The sequence below is a fragment of the Papio anubis genome, chromosome 20 (assembly GCF_008728515.1).
Source record: "Papio anubis isolate 15944 chromosome 20, Panubis1.0, whole genome shotgun sequence".
In the NCBI taxonomy this organism is placed as follows: domain Eukaryota; kingdom Metazoa; phylum Chordata; class Mammalia; order Primates; family Cercopithecidae; genus Papio; species Papio anubis.
Window position 1 is genome coordinate 21,924,957 of NC_044995.1, and position 19,417 is coordinate 21,944,373.

The window sequence follows — 19,417 nt, forward strand, 5'->3', positions numbered from 1 at the left end:
TGGAGATTTATTCTATTTGGGTTTTATATGTTTGAGATTTTTCGGAGTTTTTATTTTTGTTTTGTTTTTGAGACAGAGTCTCGCTGGGTCGCCCAGGCTGGAGTGCAGTGGCGCCATCTCACTGCAACCTCTGCCTCCCAGGTTCAAGCGATTCTCCTGCCTCAGCCCCCCAAGTAGCTGGATTAGGATTACAGGTGCCCACCACCACGCCTGGCGCCCAGCTTTTTTTTTTTTGAGACGGAGTTTCTCTCTTGTTGCCCAGGCTGGAGTGCAGTGGCATGATCCCAATTCACCGCAACCTCTGCCTCCCAGGTTCAAGCCCTTCTTCTGCCTTAGCCTCCCAAGTAGCTGAGATTACAGGCATGTGCCACCACGCCCGGCTAACTTTGTATTTTTAATAGAGACAGGGTTTCTCCATATTGATCAGGCTGTCTTCGAACTCCCAACCTCAGGTGATCTGCCCACCTTGGCCTCCCAAAGTATTAGTATTACAGGTGTGAGCCACCACGCCCAGCCACACAATACAGTTTTTTAAATTCCTGCAGCACAACGTGGGTGAATTTCAAAAGCATCATGGGAAGAAGCCAGACACAAAAGGTGCCGTTCTGGTCAAAGCAAAACTTCAGGGGAAAAAAGATCAGTTCAATGGTAGTCAGGAATTGGGATGAGGGAGTAGGACTGGACCACAAGAGTGTCAGGAACTTTTGAGGGTGAGGAAAATGCTGTATATCTTGTCTGTAATGGTTATAAGACTGTATATACACTTGTGAAAACAGAACTGTATAGCAAAGAAAGGTGAATCTTACTATATGTAAATTACACCCCAATAAACCTAACTTTTTTTAAATGCAGGCTGCAAAAACATTATTTTAGGATTCATAACATGGTATGCAAAGGAAACGTATGTTTTCAAGGATTTACACCTCAAAGGAGGAAGCACCAGCCTTTGTGATGTTCGGCTTTAGCCCAGCAAGGACCTGGAGACGCAACCTGTTTAATCCTGTTTTATCACACTTCAACCTGACAGCTGTAAAAGGCCCTGTGATGCTGGGCACGGTGGCTTGCACCTGTAATCCCAACACTTTGGGAGGCCAAGGCAGGAGGATCACTTGAGCCCAGGAGTTCAAGATAAGCCTGGGCAACACAGTGGTGTCACCAGGGCAAGGTCTTGACTACAGGTTGTCCAGGTTCTTGGAATGCTGAACAGAGAGGTGGACAAAACACACAAACAAAACAACAAAAGAAGGAACAAAAGCACAGATTTATTGAAGCGAAAGTACACTCCACAAAGCAGGAGGAGGCTCAAGCAAGTGCCCTGTTTAGAAAATCTGGGGTTTAAGTACCCTTTAGAGGTTTCCTATTTGGTTACACCCTATGTAAATAAAGACTTGGCCTGCCACCAATCAGAGGCTGAAGTGAATGCTCCCTTGTCTCTAGACCCTATTCTCCTGCCTCAGTGGGACCCTATCACTACAAAAATTTATTTTCTATTCTTCTTTTTTTTTTTTTAACAATAGTACACTGATCTACAAAAATTTAAAAATGAGCGGGGTGTACTGGCTGTCTCACGTGTCTGTGTGAAAAGACCCCCAAACAGGCTTTGTGTGAGCAACATGGCTGTTTATTTCACCTGGGTGCAGGCAGGCTGAGTCCGTAAACAGTCAGCAAAGGGGGGTGGATTATCACTAGTTCTTACAGGTTTGGGGATAGGCAGTGGAGGTAGGAGCAATGTTTGCGGGCAGGGGGTGGATCTCACAAAGTACATTCTCAAGGTTGGGGGAGAATTACAAAGAACCTTCTTAAGGGTGGGGGAGATTACAAAGTACATTGATCAGTTAGGGTGGGGCAGAAACAAATTACAATGGTGGAATGTCATCAGTTAAGGCTATTTTCACTTCTTTTATGGATCTTCAGTTGCTTCAGGCCATCTGGTCACAAGGGATATGATGGCTTAGCTTGGGCTCAGAGACCTTACACTGGCATGCATCTGTGGACCCAGCTACTTGGAAGGCTGAGGTGAGAAGATCACCTTAGCCTGGGAATTTGAGGCTTCAGTCAGCTATAACTGCATCACTGCAGTCCAGCCTGGGCAATGAAGACCGTGTCTCTAAGAAAAAAAATTCTGAATAGGCTGATAATCCCAACACTGTGGGAGGCTGAGGTGGGAGGTTCTCGAGCCCTGAAATTCAAGACCCGTCTCTACAAAAAATGAAAAAACTAGCAGGGCATGGTGGCACAACCTGTAGTCTCAACTACTTGGGCGGCTGAGGCAAGAGGACTGCCTAAGCCCGAGTGGTTGGGGTTGCAGTGAGCTGTGATGGCACCGCTGCACTCCAGCCTGGGCAATGGAGCAAGACCCTGTCTAAAAAAATAAGTTGTTAAAAAAAAAAAAAAAAAAAATTGTGCCGGGCGTGGTGGCTCACACCTGTAATTCCAGCACTTCGGGAGGCTGAGGTGGGCGGATCACCTGAGGTCAGGAGTTCAAGACCAGCCTGCCCAACATGGTAAAACCCCTTCACTACTAAAAATACAAAAATTATCTCGACGTGGTGGTGTGTCCCTGTAATCCCAGCTACTCAGGAGGCTGAGGCAGGAGAATAGCTTGAACCCGCCCGGGAGGCAGAGGTTGCAGTCAGCCGAGATTGCACCACTGCACTCCAGTCTGGGCAACAGAGCAACACTCAAAAAAAAAAAAAATCCTATTTCCAATATCTATCTGCCTTTTAAAGCGAAAGAACTACCTGAGCATCTTGCCAGGAGATGGCAGTCACCCTTGGTCGTGTCCAGGAATTCACCCCAAACAAACATCATCTCAATGCAGTTTGTAGAACCATAGAGTGAACAGAGTATCCAATTTCTCCAGTCACAGAGGTGAGGAGTGGAAAACAGTCTTAGGATTTGGTGACACAGGCCAAGTTGCCCTCTTGACTGATTGTGCTCCCACCCCACTACTGTCTTCTGAAAGCACCTGGCTCCACTCTAGACCCGCTCACCACTTAGTATTCAGTGTCCACGGAGGCACAGGCTGCATCCTACTGAGCGCTCCTGCCTTCTGCTACATAAAGCACCATCGCAGGAAAAAAATCAGAGGCTGAGCCTACAACGTCCTCTGTGGCATCTTTATTTTTCTACCTGGGATGTGAACAACGTGAACATGGGTCAGAAAAGTCAGCTGCACAAAAACACTTCAGCCAGTTGTAACACAGAGGGAGCAAAGACATGGAGGGGCTGGGGGTAGCAATTTGAGATCAGCCCTCCCCGCCAAGGGCTCGTGGTCCAAGCCCACAACCAGAGGGCGCTCTGGGTGGTGTCCAGGACCATGCAGTGCCGGCTCTGGGGAGCAGGGACCAGAAGAGAAAGAGGAATCACAGAGGAGGCTGCGGCTGAGCATGAGTTTATTGGACTCTGGCCTCGCGCTGCTGCTTGATGAAGTTGATAAGCCCGTTGGTGGAAGCATCGTGAGAGGTCACTTGAGCACTGCCATCAAGCTCAGGCTCAATTTTCTTAGCCAGCTGCTTTCCCAGCTCCACTCTGCCAAGAAAGGAAGGGAAGAGTGGTATGGGGAAGGCTCTAACATTGCTACTGAAATCCCTGAGCCGACCCAAAGGTATTCCTGGCCCTCCCCTGAGTGAGCAACTCACCCCCACTGGTCAAAGCTGTTGATGTCCCAGATGATGCCCTGAACGAAGATCTTGTGCTCATACATGGCTGCAGAGGGGACAGACAGGGCACGTCAGGGCTCCGCAAGCCCATTCCAACCTACCCCAAGCCAGGACCTTTCTCCTACTCACTCACCGACCAAGGCTCCAAGCATAAATGGTGTGAGCTTGGTGAACACAATAGAGTTGGTTGGGCGATTTCCTTCAAAGACCTGCAGAAAACACCAAGGAATGTCTCCAAGTGAGTCCTGATCCCTCAACCCCTTGAAGGGAAGCACGCCCTGCCCCAGAGGCTGAGATGTACAGGTCTGTGAGGACACGCCCTCCCACTCTGTAGGACAAGCCAGGCATGCCCCAAGCCCCTGCCTGGTGCCACAGCTTCACACCTCCAACTCCAGCATGCACCCCAAAGCCGAATGCAGAAGTGCTGACCTTATGTGGCAGCAGCCTCTCAAGGTCCTCTGGACTCTTGCCTGCAGCCTGGAGCTCCTTTCGGGCCTCCTCCGTTGATTTCCCCCTCATCAGGGCTTCGGTCTGGGCCAGGAAGTTGGCCAGGAGGATCTGATGAGCGAGACATCAGTTATGCTTGAGAGCACTGTCTGAGCTTCAGGCAGAGGGACAAGACCGCCTGGCACTTCTCAGCAGGGGTCAGTCCCAGCCTGGGTCACTCACTGTATAGCTCAGTTGGAGCGAAGGGAACACATCCAATGACACCACAAGGCAGGGAACAGTGATAACTGCTCTTTCAGAACTACACACCAGGCCAGGCACGGTGGCTCACGCCGGTAATCCCAGCACTTTGGGAGGCCGAGATGGGCGGATCACGAGGTCAGGAGATCGAGACCATCCTGGCTAACACGGTGAAACCCCGTCTCTACTAAGAAATACAAAAAATAGCCGGGCGAGGTGGCGGGCGCCTGTAGTCCCAGCTACTCGGGAGGCTGAGGCCGGAGAATGGCGTGAACCCGGGAGGCGGAGCTTGCAGTGAGCTGAGATCCGGCCACTGCACTCCAGCCTGGGCTACAGAGCGAGACTCATTCACTAAAAAAACAAGGCAGGGAACAGTGATAACTGCTCTTTCAGAACTACACACCAGTGGCCAGGCACGGTGGCTCACGCCGGTAATCCCAGCACTTTGGGAGGCCGAGGTGGGTGGATCACGGGTCAGGAGCTCGAGACCAGCCTGAGCAACATGGTGAAACCCCGTCTCTACTAAAAATACCAAAAAAAATTAGCTGGGCATGGTGGCGCGTGCCTGTAATCAGGCAGGAGCCTGACGCAGGAGAATCACTTGAACCTGGGAGGCAGAAGGTGCAGTGAGCTGAGATTGGACTCCAGCACTCCAGCCTGGGCAACAGAGCTAAAAAAAAAAAAAGAAAAGAAAAAAGAAAAAAAAAGAACGAACGAACTACGCACCACTTGCCGGGTTCCTGCTAACAATTTTACCAACATCTATCTTTTAAGATCCTAAGAAAGTAGCCGGGCATGGTGGTGTGCACCTGTAATCCCAGCTACTCAGGAGGCTTAAGCACGAGAATTGCTTGAACCCAGGAAGCTGAGGTTGCAGTGAGCCAAGGTCGCACTACTGCACTACAGCCTGGGCAACAAAGTGAAAAAGTGTCTCGAAAAAATAATAATAATAATACTAAGATCCTAAGGAGGAAAGGCATCATTGCCCTGTTCTAGTAGAGCCTTAGGTTCCACAAGTCCACAGTGCTGGATCACAGAACTATAGATGGGAAGAATCAGAATTCAACCCAGCTCACTGACTCCAAAGCTTGTGCTACTGTTACTGTAACCCTATGCTGCTCTGCACACCTAAGACAAGGCACAATAAATTCTGTGAAGGAGTTTGAGGGCAGCTTGGGCAACAAAGTGAGACTCCATCTCTACAAAAAATAAAAAAATTAAAAAATCAGCTGGGTGTTTGCCTGTTCCCAGCTACTCAGGAGGCTGAGGTAGGAGGATTGCTTGAGCCCAGGAGGGTGAGGCTGCAGAGAGCCTGATTGTGCCACTGCACTCCAGCCTGGGCAACAGAACAAGACTCTGTCTCTTTAAAAAAAAAAAAAAAAGAAAAGAAATAGCTAGGGATGGTGCACATCTGTGGTCCCACCTACTCAGGAGGCTGAGATAAAAGGATTGCTTTAGCCCAGGAGTTCAAGGCTGTAGTGAGCTATGATTGGGCCACTGCACTCCAGCCTCAGCAGAGTGACATGCCATCTCTAAAATTAAAAAATAAAAATAAAATAAACAAAAGGGGAGATTTTCCTGGATTATCTAGTAGGCCCAATCTAATCACACTGGCCCTTAAAAGTAAAAGAGGGCCAGGTGTGGTGGCTCACACCTGTAATCCTAGGGGGTCGAGGCAGGAGAATCACTTGAGCCCAGGAGCTGGAGACCAGCCCAGGCAACATAGTGAAACCCCGTCTCTATTAAAAGTTTAAAAGTTAGGCCAGGCGCGGTGGCTCACGCCTGTAATCCCAGCACTTTGGGAGGCCGAGGCGGGCGGATCACAAGGTCAGGAGATCGAGACCACGGTGAAACCCCGTCTCTACTAAAAATACAAAAAATTAGCCAGGCGCGGTGGCTGGCGCCTGTAGTCCCAGCTACTCAGGAGGCTGAGGCAGGAGAATGGCATGATCCCGGGAGACGGAGCTTGCAGAGAGCCAAGATCGCGCCACTGCACTCCAGCCTGGGCAACAGAGCAAGACTCCGTCTCAAAAAAAAAAAAAAAAAAAAAGTTAGCCAGGCATGGTGGTGTGTGCCTGTAAGTCTCAGCTACTTGGGGGGCTGAGGCAGGAAGATTGCTTGAGCCTGGGACGTCGAAAATGCCGTGAACTGTGATCATGCCACTGAAGTCCAGCCTGGACAACATAGCACGATGCTGTCACTTAGGGAATAAAAGAAAAATGTAGAGGAGGAAGGTGAAGGGGTGGCCTGCCCCTCCACACCTGTAGGCGTTTCTCATTAGGTGGAACGAGAGACTTGAGAAAAGAAATGAGACACAGAGACAAAGTAATAGAGAAAGAAAAGGTGGGCCCAGGGGACCGGAGCTCAGCATACAGAGGACCCACGGCAGCACCGGTCTCTGAGTTCCCTTAGTATTTCTTGATAATTATCTTTACCATCTTAAAGAAAAGGAAGTGGCAAGATAATAGGATCATTATAGGGAGAAAGTCAGCAGTAAGACATATGAATAAAGTTCTCTGTGACATGAATAAGTTTAAGGAAAAGTGCTGTGCCTTGATATGCATATGTAAACATCTCCATAAACCTTTTTAGTGCATAAAGAGCAGCACTGCACTAGAACCAGCAAGCTGCCTTCAGGCACTTGTTTAACAAAGCACACCCTGCACAGCCCAAAATCCATTAAACCTTGAGTCACCACAGCACATGTCTCTTGCAAGGACAAGGTTGGGGGTAGGGTCACAGATTAACAGCATCTCAAATACAGAACAAAATGAAGTCTCTTATGTCTACTTCTTTCTATATAGACACAGTAACAGTCTGATCTTTCTTTTCCCCACAGAAGGTAAACAAGTCAGTCAGAGAGATGCAACAGAAGTGGCAAGACAGAATCAAAGCTTCAGAAGGATTTAACCTGCCATTGCTGGCTCTGCAGTGAAGAGGCCCACAAGCTAGGGAATGCAGGTGACCTTGAGAATCTGAGAAGGACCTTCAGCCCACAGCAAGAAGTTGGACTTCAGTTCCACAAACATACAGAAATGAATTCTGCCAACCACCTGGCAAGCACAGAAAAGGCTTTCCCCCTAAAGTCTCCAGAAAGAAACACAGTCCTGATGACACCTTGATTTCAGCCTGCAAGACTCTAAGCAGAGATACAGCAGGGCCTGCTGAACATCTGAGCTTCAGAAACTCTTGAGACAGGCCAGGTGCGTTGGCTCATGCCTATAATCCCAGCACTTAGGGAGGCTGAGGCAGGTGGATCACTTGAGGTCATGAGTTCAAGACCAGCCCGGCCAACACAGTGAAACCTTCTACCAAAAATATAAAAATTAGCAGGCCGTGGTGGTGAGTGCCTATAGTCCCAGCTACTTGGGAGGCTGAGGCATAAGAATCACCTGAGGCCAGGAGGGGGAAGGTTGCAGTGAGCCAAGATTGCGCCACTGCACTCCAGCCTGGGCGACACAGCAAGACTCTGTCCCCACTCCCCACCCTCAAAAAAAGAGTGTTGTTTTAAGCCTCCATGTTTGTTGTCATTTGTTATGGCAGGAATAGAAAACTAACGTGATTGTCAACCAATGCATCAGGTTTCTAGAGGTCTAGGTGCAATGTGAGCCAGACCCTCCAGATGGGGCCAGATGGGGGCTCTTACCTTGTGATGCAAACCCTTCCGTATGGGGTGCTGGGTCTGGACCGGGATGAGGAAGTCACAGGGTATCATCTTGGTGCCTGTGAAGGGCACTGTGGTCACCCACATGACCCCCGCCCATGGGAGCTAGCCATACAGCCTAGAGGAGGGCACTGACCTAAGTGAGATATCTCTTCTGGAAGATCCTTTCCCTCCCCAACACCACCCTGCCCAGCCACACGGGCCTACCTTGGTGGATGAGCTGGTAAAAAGCATGCTGGCCATTGGTCCCAGGCTCCCCCCACACAATGGGGCCTGTCTGGTGGTCCACACGGGTGCCAGATTTGGTGATGTATTTCCCATTAGACTCCATGTCGCCCTGGAAAAGGAACAGAAATCCAGCCCTTGACAAAATGAAAGAACATTTAAAAAGAAAGAAAGAGGCTGGGCGCAGTGGCTCAAGCCTGTAATTCCAGCACTTTGGGAGGCCGAGGCGGGCGGATCACCTGAAGTTCGGAGTTTGAGACCAGCCTGACCAACATGGAGAAACCCTGTCTCTACTAAAAATACAAAATTAGCCAGGTGTGATGGCGCATGCCTATAATCCCAGCTACTTGGGAGGCTTAGGCAGGACAATCACTTGAACAGGGGAGGCAGAGGTTGTGGTGAGCCGAGATCTCGCCACTGCACTCCAGCCTGGGCAACAAGAGCAAAACTCCATCTCAAAAAAAAAAAAACAGAAAAAGAAAAGAAAAAAAAAACAAACCCAACCCTCTACCTGCAAATCTTGATCCTTCACACACTGTACCCAAATCCTGCTCCTTCCTGCACCACGCCCAAGTTCTACCCAGATGCTCCAGACAGACCCACCCTGCCCTGGCCCCGTGAGGCGGACCTGCACCCGTGTCCACAGGCACGATCCCCTTCCTCCCCGCACCCGTGAGGACACAGCCTCCCAACCTTTCCAGCTTAGGCCACGGTGCAAGAAGGACTCATGCCCAGGAAAAGGTGGGTCTGGAGGTCAGGCAAGGACCTCCCTAAAGACAAAATCGGTCACAAAATCAACTCATTTCTTAAGGGAGAGCAGGCTGGGGTCCAGAGGGCACAGCTTTTTTTTTTTTCCCCAAGAGAAAGAGTCTCACTCTGTCACACAGGCTAGAGTACAGTGGTAGAATCGTAACTCACTGAAGCGTCGACCTCTTGGGCTCAAGCAAACCTCTTGCCTCAGCCTCCGAAGTAGCTGGGACTACAGGTGCCGCACCACCATGCCCAGCTATTGTTAGTTTTTGTGGGTTTTTTTGTAGAGACCGAGTCTCGCTATGTTGCCCAGGCTGGTCTTGAACTCCTGGCCTCAAGCAATGCCCCCCAGCCTCCCAAGGTGCTGGGATTGCAGGCATCAGCCACCACGCCCGGCTTAGAGTACAGCCTTTGAGGGCTGTCACCTCAAGTAGACACTAGGCTTTGGGTACCCACCTGGGCCCTGGTCATGGCAACCCTCACCAAGGCAGCTGGGATTTGGGGAACCTTGGCCTCTCCTTCAATCACAGGATTTGCTTCCAGGTGTTGGTGAAGCCTTCTGTACCTGCCCAAAGCAACTCAAGAGCTGCTGGACAGGGACTGGCTTTGTACTAAACAAAAGCAAGGACAGGGTCGGGCATGGTGGCTCATGCCTGTAATCCCAGCACTTTGGGAGGCCAAGGCAGGTGGATCACTTGAGGCCAGGAGTTCGAAACCAGCCTGGGCAACATAGTGAAACCCCATCTCCACTAAAAACACAAAAATTAGCCAGGCATGGTGGTGCATGCCTGTAATCCCAGTTACTTGGGAGGCTGAGGCACAGGAATCGCTTGAACTCAGGAAGCGGAGGTTGCAGTGAGCCAAGATCACGCCACTGCACTCCTGCCTGGGCGACAGAATGAGAATCTGTTCAAAACAAAAAAAGCAGGGACAGGTGTGGAAAAGCTTTCTGGGACATAATGTGACTAGGAAAGGGCCTGCTAAGCCTCTCGGGGGCTCTGGAGATCCCAAGGGAGAAGAGGACCACGTAGTCCAAAGAGGCTACCACAGACTAGATAGAGACTTGCTTTTCTGGAGACATAAAGGCACTACAGGCTACAAGGGATTCCAGCTTGCAGCCCCACCCTATGGCCAAATTTCACCTCCTCTAACATGGACAGACCCAGATCCTCATAACTGTACTAGATCCTGCCTCCTCAGATATTAATGGACCTAGGACCTCATAGCAGAGATAGATCCTACGTCCTCAGACACTATGCTGGGCATGCATAGTGATGTGCAAGAAAGAAGTGACCCCAGCTGAGAAACAGCCCCTGAGCCAAGCCAGGACCTCCCTAGCCAGGGCGACATGATCACCAGTCATGCCCCTCCCATGGTGGTCAAACTCAGATGACACTCAAATGGAACCAACCTCAGTTACAAAGATTCATCCTAAGACAAGGAGCACAGGTGGACCTTGGCCAGGCCCAAGGGCAATGGGGCAAAGAGCTCCTGGAGGAGCTGAAACCCAGGTTCCTGGGCCTCCCAGACCCCCCACAGGCCCTGCTGACTCCAAGGCCTGGTCTGGCAGCTGGTACCTGCTGGAAGTACGCAGCAAAGCGGTGCAGGTACTGGTCATAGGGCAGCATGGCATGCGTCTCACACCCAAAGCAGTTGATGTACCAGATACCCAGCAGGGCCAGCAGGACGGGGGCGTTCTTCTCCAGGGGCGTCGTGCGGAAGTGCTGGTCCTGAAACAGGAGCAGGGTGAGTGGAAGCTGAGCAGCTGCACGGGGAGGGGGAGGGACAGGACAGTGGGGGAGAAAGGGGAGGGACCAGGACCAACACACACGCCTCTGGCCAGCACTTGGCAGAGAACCAGCCTCAGCACTCACCATCCAGTGAGCCCCCGAGAGCAGCTGCTCGAAGTTGTCAAAACCTGTGACACAAAAGCAGAGTCAACAGAAGTGGCCACACCCTGCGTCCTGTGGGCAGTGGGCACAGCTCCTTCTGCAACCAAGGAAGGCTGCATGGAGAGCCAGAAGACACGACACGGGAGGACTCAGGCCTAGACAAAGCCCCTCCAGTGAGAGGTGGCCCTGAGTGCAGGGATCTGACTCTGCCTAGGATAGGAGAGAAACAGGACTGCAGGTGTGAGGGGCAGAGACGGGGGCCGATCCGCACACCCAAAAAAACCCAGACCTTCCTTATGGACATGAAATAAATATCCCAGCCAGCTGCAGAGAGGCCAGCAGCCTGTGAGGACAGCATGATGTTCAGGGACACGAGCCCCCTACCCTGTCTCCCACGGGGGCTACAAGACACAGAAACATGCACACTCACCCACGTGCAGGGCAATGGAGAGTCCGATGGCCGACCACAGCGAGTAGCGTCCTCCCACCCACTAGGAGAGACAGGACAAGGTGCTGAGGGAGGGCCGGCACACCCCGCCCCCCACCTCCTGCCGGAAACCCTGTCCCTGGTCTTGCACAGGGGCATCTTGGAGGGCCCTGGCCCAACCCACCTCCAGGAAGCAAGGCAGCAGGCAGGCGCTGGCAACACACGGGAAGACCAACAGGGCAGACTACACGTGGAACTGACCACAGCCACAAGACAAACTGAAGAGCGTACCGGGGTCTTCCCTGAGATGTTGGGCCCTGTCTCTGCAGACACCAGCAGACCCAGGAGCCTCCCGCCACCTGTGCCCAGGACCCCACCTCCAGACAGACCCAGGCCCCTCCTTATACCCCTGTTTCAGACCCCATCCTTCCACCCCTCCAGACAGACCCAGGCCTCCACTGCCCCATTCCTGAATGGGCAGGCCTCCACCCCACCAGACCCAGGCCACTCCATTCTGAACAGACCCAGACCCCTTCCATTCCCCTCCCTCCATTTTGTTGAACCAGGCCCCCCTCCATACCTATACAGGGCCCCTCCTCAGACTACAGACCAGACCAGACCCCTCCCTGCATGCCAGGGCCACCCCTCCTGAACCACAGACCAGACCCGGGCCTCATACCTGTCACCAGAGTCCACTCCTCAGACACAGACAGACTTTGGGTCCTCCTTACTCATGCCAGGTCCTACCTCCTCAGATGCTAAGTTTGGGGCCAGGTCTCATATCTATGCCCAGCCCTCACCTCCCCCAGACACTGCTTGAACCCAAGGCCCTCCCATACCACACACAAAAGCTTCCAGCTCTTTGCCTGACATGAATAAAGAACCCAGGTCACTCCCATACCTGCCCAGATCCACTCTAGAACATTAAAACCCCAGATCCCTCCTGCCAGATCCTACCTCCTCAAATGCTGACGGACCCCGGATCCTCATGCAGGGCCAGATCCAGCCTCTTGAACACTTAAAGGGGCCAGGTCCCTGGCCACCCTGCCATCAGGTGTGCCACTTCCTCAGGCCTGGGCCCAGAATCCATGCCTGTCAGATGTCCTACACTCCTCAGATGTTTTGTAGACCCCAGATCCTCCTTGCCAGGGCCAGGTCCATAACGGTGCTTTTTGAGTTTGTGAGTCCTCATGCCTGTATCCGGATGCTGCTTCCATCCCGGACATGGGCTGATCCCTGTGCATACTTGTCAGATCCTGCACTCATAGATGCAGGACATTGCAGATCCCTCCACCTGTATCAAATTCCTCCTCAGGCCAGACGCTGCAGATCCCTCATTGCCTCCTTGTCAGATTCCTACCTGCTCAGATAGAGACATGCAGATCCTCATGCCTGCCATCAGATTCCCTCCTGCTCCAGATATTCTAGGGAACGCCAGATCCTCACGCCTGTATCAGATTCTACCTCCCTCAGATACAGGGGCACAATTCTCACTTGTGTCAGTTCCTTTGAGACTCCTCAGATGCTGGCCTCACACAGATCATACCTGTACCAAGATTCCTACCTCTTCCAGATATTGGCAGACAGGATGCTCACCTTGGGTCAGGTCCTGCACTCCCTCAGGGCTTAGGCAGGCCTGAATCCTCACACCTGCTGCCAGATCCTGGACCTCTTTGTGTGGACCAGGCCCAGATCCTCACACCTACACCATATCCTACCTCCTCAGACATTGCAATACTCAGAGCTAATCATGCCTGCTTGCAGGTCATCCTGCAGACAGGGCAGGCCCAAATCCCCATCAGGCCTTGGTTCTCCTCGGATGGATGGGATGGGTCCTTGGCAGACGGATGCCATCTCGCGGACTGGGACGGGTCATGGTAGGGATGGATCCACCACCTCACGGAATGCCCCAGCAGATCCAGATCCCCTCATAGCAAAATTGTAGACCTTGCACTTCTCCACCCAGCAGACCCCAGATCACTTTTGACTTCAGATCTCCTCCTCAGACACCCAGACAGACCAAAAGATCCTCACACTCCTTGCGTCCTACCTCTAGAATATGAGTTCAGACCCAGATCCTCACCTCCCTCAGGCAAGAGAACCCAAAAGATCCCTCACTCACCAGAGGCAAAGTCCTCCTCAGACATTGACAGACCCAGATCCTCATGCCTGTAACAGACTGCTACCTCCTCAGATATTGAAAGACTCAGATCCTCAAACAAGGGCCAGATCCTACCTTCTCAGACACTGAAAGACCCAGATCTTTACATCTGCGCCAGATCCTACCTCCTTAGACAGGGACAGACCCAGATCCTATTTCCTCAGGCATGGAGAAACCCAGATCCTCATACCAAGGCCAGGTCCTACCTCCCCAAACATTGACAGGCCCAGATCCTCAAGCCTGCAAGATTCCTACCTCCTCAGACATGAAGAGACCCAGATCCTCATACCTGCAGCAGACTACTATCTCTTCAGATACTGACAGACCCAGAACCTCATACCAGTACCAGATCCTACCTCCTCAGACACGGAGAGACCCAGATCCTCATACCTGCAGCAGACTACTATCTCTTCAGATACTGACAGACCCAGAACCTCATACCAGTACCAGATCCTACCTCCTCAGACATGGAGAGACTCAGATCCTCATACCGGTACCAGATCCTACCTCCTCAGATATGAACACACCTAGGGCCTCATATCTGTGCCCAGCCTCACTTCCTTAGACACTGGCAGAACCAAGGCCTCATACCTGCACACAGCTCCAACTCTTTAGACACAGACAGACCCAGATGCTCACACCTGTGCCATATCCTACCTCCTCAGATATTGAAAGACTCAGATCCTCATACCTGTATGAGATCCTACCTCCTCAGATATTGAGAGACCCAGATCCTCATACCAGGGCCAGATGCTACCTCCTCAGATACTGACATACCCAGATACTCATACCAGGGCCAGATCCTACCTTCCACAACACTGACAGACCAAGATCCTTATATGTGCACCAGATCCTACCTTCTCAGACATGGAGAGACCCAGATCCTCATACCAGGGCCAGGTCCTACCTCCTCAGACACTGACAGACCCAGATCCCCATGCCTGTAACAGATTCCTACGTCCTCAGAAATGGAGAGACCCAATACTCATACCTGTACCAAATTCCTACCTCCTTGGATATTGAAAGATGTCTGGACAGACCCATAATGACGACATGAACAGACCCAGATCCTTGTAGCTGTACCAGATTCCTACCTTCTCACACATGGAGAGACTCAGATCCTCCTACCTGTACCAGATCCTAATACCAAGACCAGATCCTACCTTCTGAAACATGGAAAGACCCAGATCCTTATGTCTGAGCCAGATCCTCCCTCTGCAGACATGAACAGACCCAGATCCTCATACTCATGCCAGATCCTACCTCCTCAGACATGGACAGACCCAGAACCTACTTCCTCAGACTTGGAGAGACCAAGAACCTCATACCAGCGCTAGGTCCTACTTCCTCACACATGAACAGACCCAGATCCTCATACCAGGGCCAGATGCTACCTCCTCAGACATGAAGAGACCCAGATCCTCATACCTGTACCAGATTCCTACCTCCTCAGACATGGACAGACCCAGATCCTCTCACCTGTACCAGAGCCTACCTCCTAAGACATTGACAGACTCAGATCCTCATACCAGGGCCAGATCCTACCTCCTCAGATACTGACAGATCCAGATCCTTATACCGGCACCCAGACACTATCTCTTCAGACACTGACAGTCCCAGATCCTCAAAATCCTAATGGGACAGATCCTACCTTCTCAGGCATGAACAGACCCCGATCCTTATACCTGCCACAGATCCTACCTCCGTGGACATGAACAGACCCAGATCCTCACTACCTCCTCAGACACGGACAGACTCAGATCCTACCTCCTCAGATATGGAGAGATCCACATCCTCATACCAGAGCCAGGTCCTACCTCCTCAGACAGTGAAAGACGCAGATCCTCATACCATGTACCAGATTCCTACCGCCTCCAACACTGACAGACCCAGATCCTTATATCTGTGCCAGATCCTACCTCCTCAGACATGGACAGACCCAGATCCTCATACTTGTAACAGATTCCTACCTGCTCAGACATAGAGAGACCCAGATCCTCACACCTGTACCAGATTCCTACCTCCTCAGACACTGACAGACCCAGATCCTCATACCAGCACCAGATCCTACCTCCTCAGATACTGACAGATCCAGATCCTTATACGGGCACCCAGATCCTACCTCCTCAGATACTGACAGACCTAAATCCTCATAAGCCTCATACCAGGGCCAGATCCTACCTCCTCAGACATGATCCTACCTAAACAGACCCAGATCCTCATACCAGGGCCAGATTCCTACCTCCTCAGATATTGACAGACCCAGAACCTCATACCTGTACCAGATCCTACTTCCTCAGACATGGAGAGACCCAGATCCTTATACCTGTGCCAGATCCCACCTCTGCAGACATGGAGAGACCCAAATCCTCATACCTGTGCCAGATCCTACCTTCTCAGACATTGACAGACACAGATCCTCATGCAAGGGCCAGATCCTACCTCCTCAGACACTGGACAGACCCAGATCCTACCTAAGCCTCAGACCATGGAGACACCATCCTGACCTTCCTCAGACATGGACAGACCGAGATCCTCATACTTGGGCTATGATTCCTGCCTCCTCAGACATTGACAGACTCAGATCCTCATATCAGGGCCAGATCCTACCTCCTCAGATACTGACAGATACAGATCCTTATACCCGCACCCAGATACTACCTCTTCAGATACTGACAGACCCAGATCCTCAAAATCCTAATGGGCCAGATCCTACCATCTCAGACATGAACAGACCCAGATCCTCATAACAGGGCCAGATCCTAACTCCTGACACTGACTGACCCAAATCCTCACACCAGGGCCAAATCCTACCTCCTCAGACACTGACAGACCCAGATCCTCATACCTGTACCACAGTCAATCTTCTCAGACATGGAGAGACCCAGATCCTCATACCTGTACTAGATTCGTACCTCCTTAGATATTAATAGACCCAGATCCTCACACCAAGGCCAGAGCCTACCTTTTCAGACATTAAAAGACCCAGATGCTTATATCTGCACCAAATCCTACCTCCGCAGACATGGACAGAGCCAGATCCTCATACTCAGGCCAGATCCTACCTCCTAAGACATGGACAGACCCAGATCCTACCTCCGCAGACATGAAGAGACCCAGATCCTCATACCAGGGCCAGGTCCTACCTCCTCAGACATGGGCAGACCAAGTTCCTAATACATGTACCAAATCCTACCTCCTCAGACATGAACAGACCCAGATCCCCACACCTGTACCAGATCCTACCTCCTCAGACATTTACAGACTCAGATCCTCATACCAGGGCCAGATCCTACCTCCTCAGATACTGAGAGATCCAGATCCTTATACCCGCACCCAGATCCTACCTCATCGGATACTGAGAGACCCAGATGCTTGTAATCCTCATATCAGAGTCAGATCCTACCTTCTCAGACATGAACAGACCCCGATCCTCATAATGGGGCCAGATCCTACCTCCTTAGACAATGACAGACCCAGATTCTCATACCTGTACCTGCACCCAGATCCTCCCTCCTCAGATACTGACAGACCCAAATCCTCATAAGCCTCATACCAGGGCCAGATCCTACCTTCTCAGACATGGACAGACCCAGATCCCCATACCAGGGCCAGATCCTACCTCCTCAGATATAGACAGACCCAGATCTTCACACCTGTACCAGATCCTACCTCCTTGGACACAGACAGACCCAGATCCTCATACCTGTACCAGATGCTACTTCCTCAGAGATGGAGAGACCCAGATCCTCATACCTGTACTAGATTCGTACCTACTCAGATATTGACAGACCCAAATCCTCGTACCAAGGCCAGATCCTACCTTCTCAGACACTGAAAGACCCGGATCCTTATATCTGCACCAGATCCTACCTCCACAGACACCACAGACATGGACAGACCCAGATCCTACCTTTTCAAACATGAAGAGACCCAGATCCGCATACCAGGGCCAGGTCCTACCTCCCCTCAGTGTGACGGGCCGGGTCTCATACCTGTGCAGATTCCCTGCTTCCTCCAGATACTAGAAAGAGACCCAGATCCTCAAACAAGGGCCAGATCCTACCTTCTCAGGCATTAAAATACCTAGATCCTGATATCCGTGCCAGATCCGACCTCCTCAGACATGGACAGACCCAGATCCTAATACATGCACCAAATCCTACCTCCTCAGACACGAACACACCCAGATGCTCCTATCTGTACCAGATTCCTAACTCCTCCCATGAACATGGACACACTTGGAGTCCTCGCCACTGGCGCAGGAATGATGCTACTTCCTGAGACATGGAGAGACCCAGATCTTCATACCTGTACCAGATCCTGCCTCCTCAGACATGGACAGACTCAGATCCTCATACCTGGGCCAGATCCTACCTCCTCAGACACTGGCCAGTCAGATCCTTATACTTTGGCACCCAGATCCTACCTGGAAACCCCAGATACTGACATTACCAGATTCTTATACCTGCACCCAGATCCTACCTCCTCCTCAGATACTGACAGACCCAGATCCTCATAATCCTAATGGGCCAGATCCTACCTTCTCAGACATGGACAGACCCAGATGCCCATACCAGGGCCAGATCCTACCTCCTCAGACACTGACAGACCCAGATTCTCATACCTGTACCAGATTCAACCCCCTCAGAGATGGAGACCCACATCCTCATACCAGGGCCAGATTCCTACCTCCTCAGATACTGACAGACCCAGATCCTTATACCAGGGTCAGATCCTACCTTCTCAGACATTGAAAGACCCAGATCCTTATACCTGCTCCAGATCCTACCTCCACAGACATGGACATACCCAGAGCCTCATACTCATGCCAGATCCTACCTCCTCAGACACGGAGAGATCCAGATCCTACCTCCTCAGACATGGGGAGACACAGATCATCATACCAGGGCCAGACAGTACTCTTCACACACTGACAGACCCAGATCCTCATGCCTGTAACAGATTCCTCCCTCCTCAGACATGGAGACCCAGATCCTCATACCTGTACTAGATTCCTACCTCTTCAAATATTGAAAGACTCAGATCCTCATACCAGTGCCAGATCCTACCTTCTCAGACATTAAAAGACCCAGATCCTTATACTTGCTCCAGATCCTACCTCCTCAGACACGGACAGACCCAGATCCTCACACTTGTACCAGATCCTACCTGTTCAGACAGAGAGACCCAGATCCTCACACCTGTACCAGATCCTACCTCCTCAGACACTGACAGACCCAGATCCTCATACCTGTACCCGCACCCAGATCCTATCTTCTCAGATACTGACAGACCCAAATCCTCATAAGCCTCATACCAGGGCCAGATCCTACCTTCTCAGACATGGACAGACCCAGATCCTCATACCCGTATCAGATTCCCACCTCCTCAGACATAGACAGACCCAGATTCTCACACTTGTACCAGATTCTACCTCCAGACATGGAGAGACCCAGATCCTCATACCTGTACCAGATTTGTACCTCCTCCGATATTGAAAGACCCAGATCCTCATGCAGGGGCAGATCACCTCCTCAGATACTGAGAGTTCCAGATTCTTATACCCGCACCCAGATCCTACCTCCTCAGATATTGACAGTCTCAGATCCTCATCTTCCTATCAGGGCCAGATCCTGAAAGACCCAGATCCTCATATTTATGCCAGATCCTACCTCCTCAGACATGGACAGACCCAGATCCTACCTCTGCAGACATGAAGAGACTCAGTTACGCATACCAGGGCCAGGTCCTACCTCCTCAGACATTGACAGACCCAGATCCTCATACCTGTACCAGATTCCTACCTTGTCAGATGCACAGAAGAGGGGCCACAGATCCTCAAATGAGGGCCAGATCCTACCTTTTCAGACATTAAAAGACCTAGATCCTTATATCTGTGCCAGATCCTACCTCCTCAGACATGGACAGACCCAGATCCTAATACAT

At 51.4% G+C, this 19,417-nt stretch overlaps 1 protein-coding gene across 1 annotated transcript in view; it reads right to left on the bottom strand.

The window, feature by feature from the left end:
* Positions 1–3,104: 3,104 nt before the first annotated feature.
* GPI (glucose-6-phosphate isomerase) overlaps positions 3,105–19,417 on the bottom strand; it is a 46,342-nt gene continuing 30,029 nt past the window's right edge. Inside the window, exons 10-18 of the mRNA XM_021930980.2 lie at positions 11,311–11,371; positions 10,863–10,906; positions 10,566–10,718; positions 8,221–8,350; positions 7,996–8,072; positions 4,092–4,220; positions 3,796–3,871; positions 3,642–3,708; positions 3,105–3,531 (exon numbers count right to left, since the gene is read on the bottom strand). Coding sequence (XP_021786672.1) covers positions 3,396–3,531; positions 3,642–3,708; positions 3,796–3,871; positions 4,092–4,220; positions 7,996–8,072; positions 8,221–8,350; positions 10,566–10,718; positions 10,863–10,906; positions 11,311–11,371 — 873 coding nt within the window. The 3' untranslated portion in view covers positions 3,105–3,395. The remainder of the gene's footprint in view (positions 3,532–3,641; positions 3,709–3,795; positions 3,872–4,091; positions 4,221–7,995; positions 8,073–8,220; positions 8,351–10,565; positions 10,719–10,862; positions 10,907–11,310; positions 11,372–19,417) is intronic.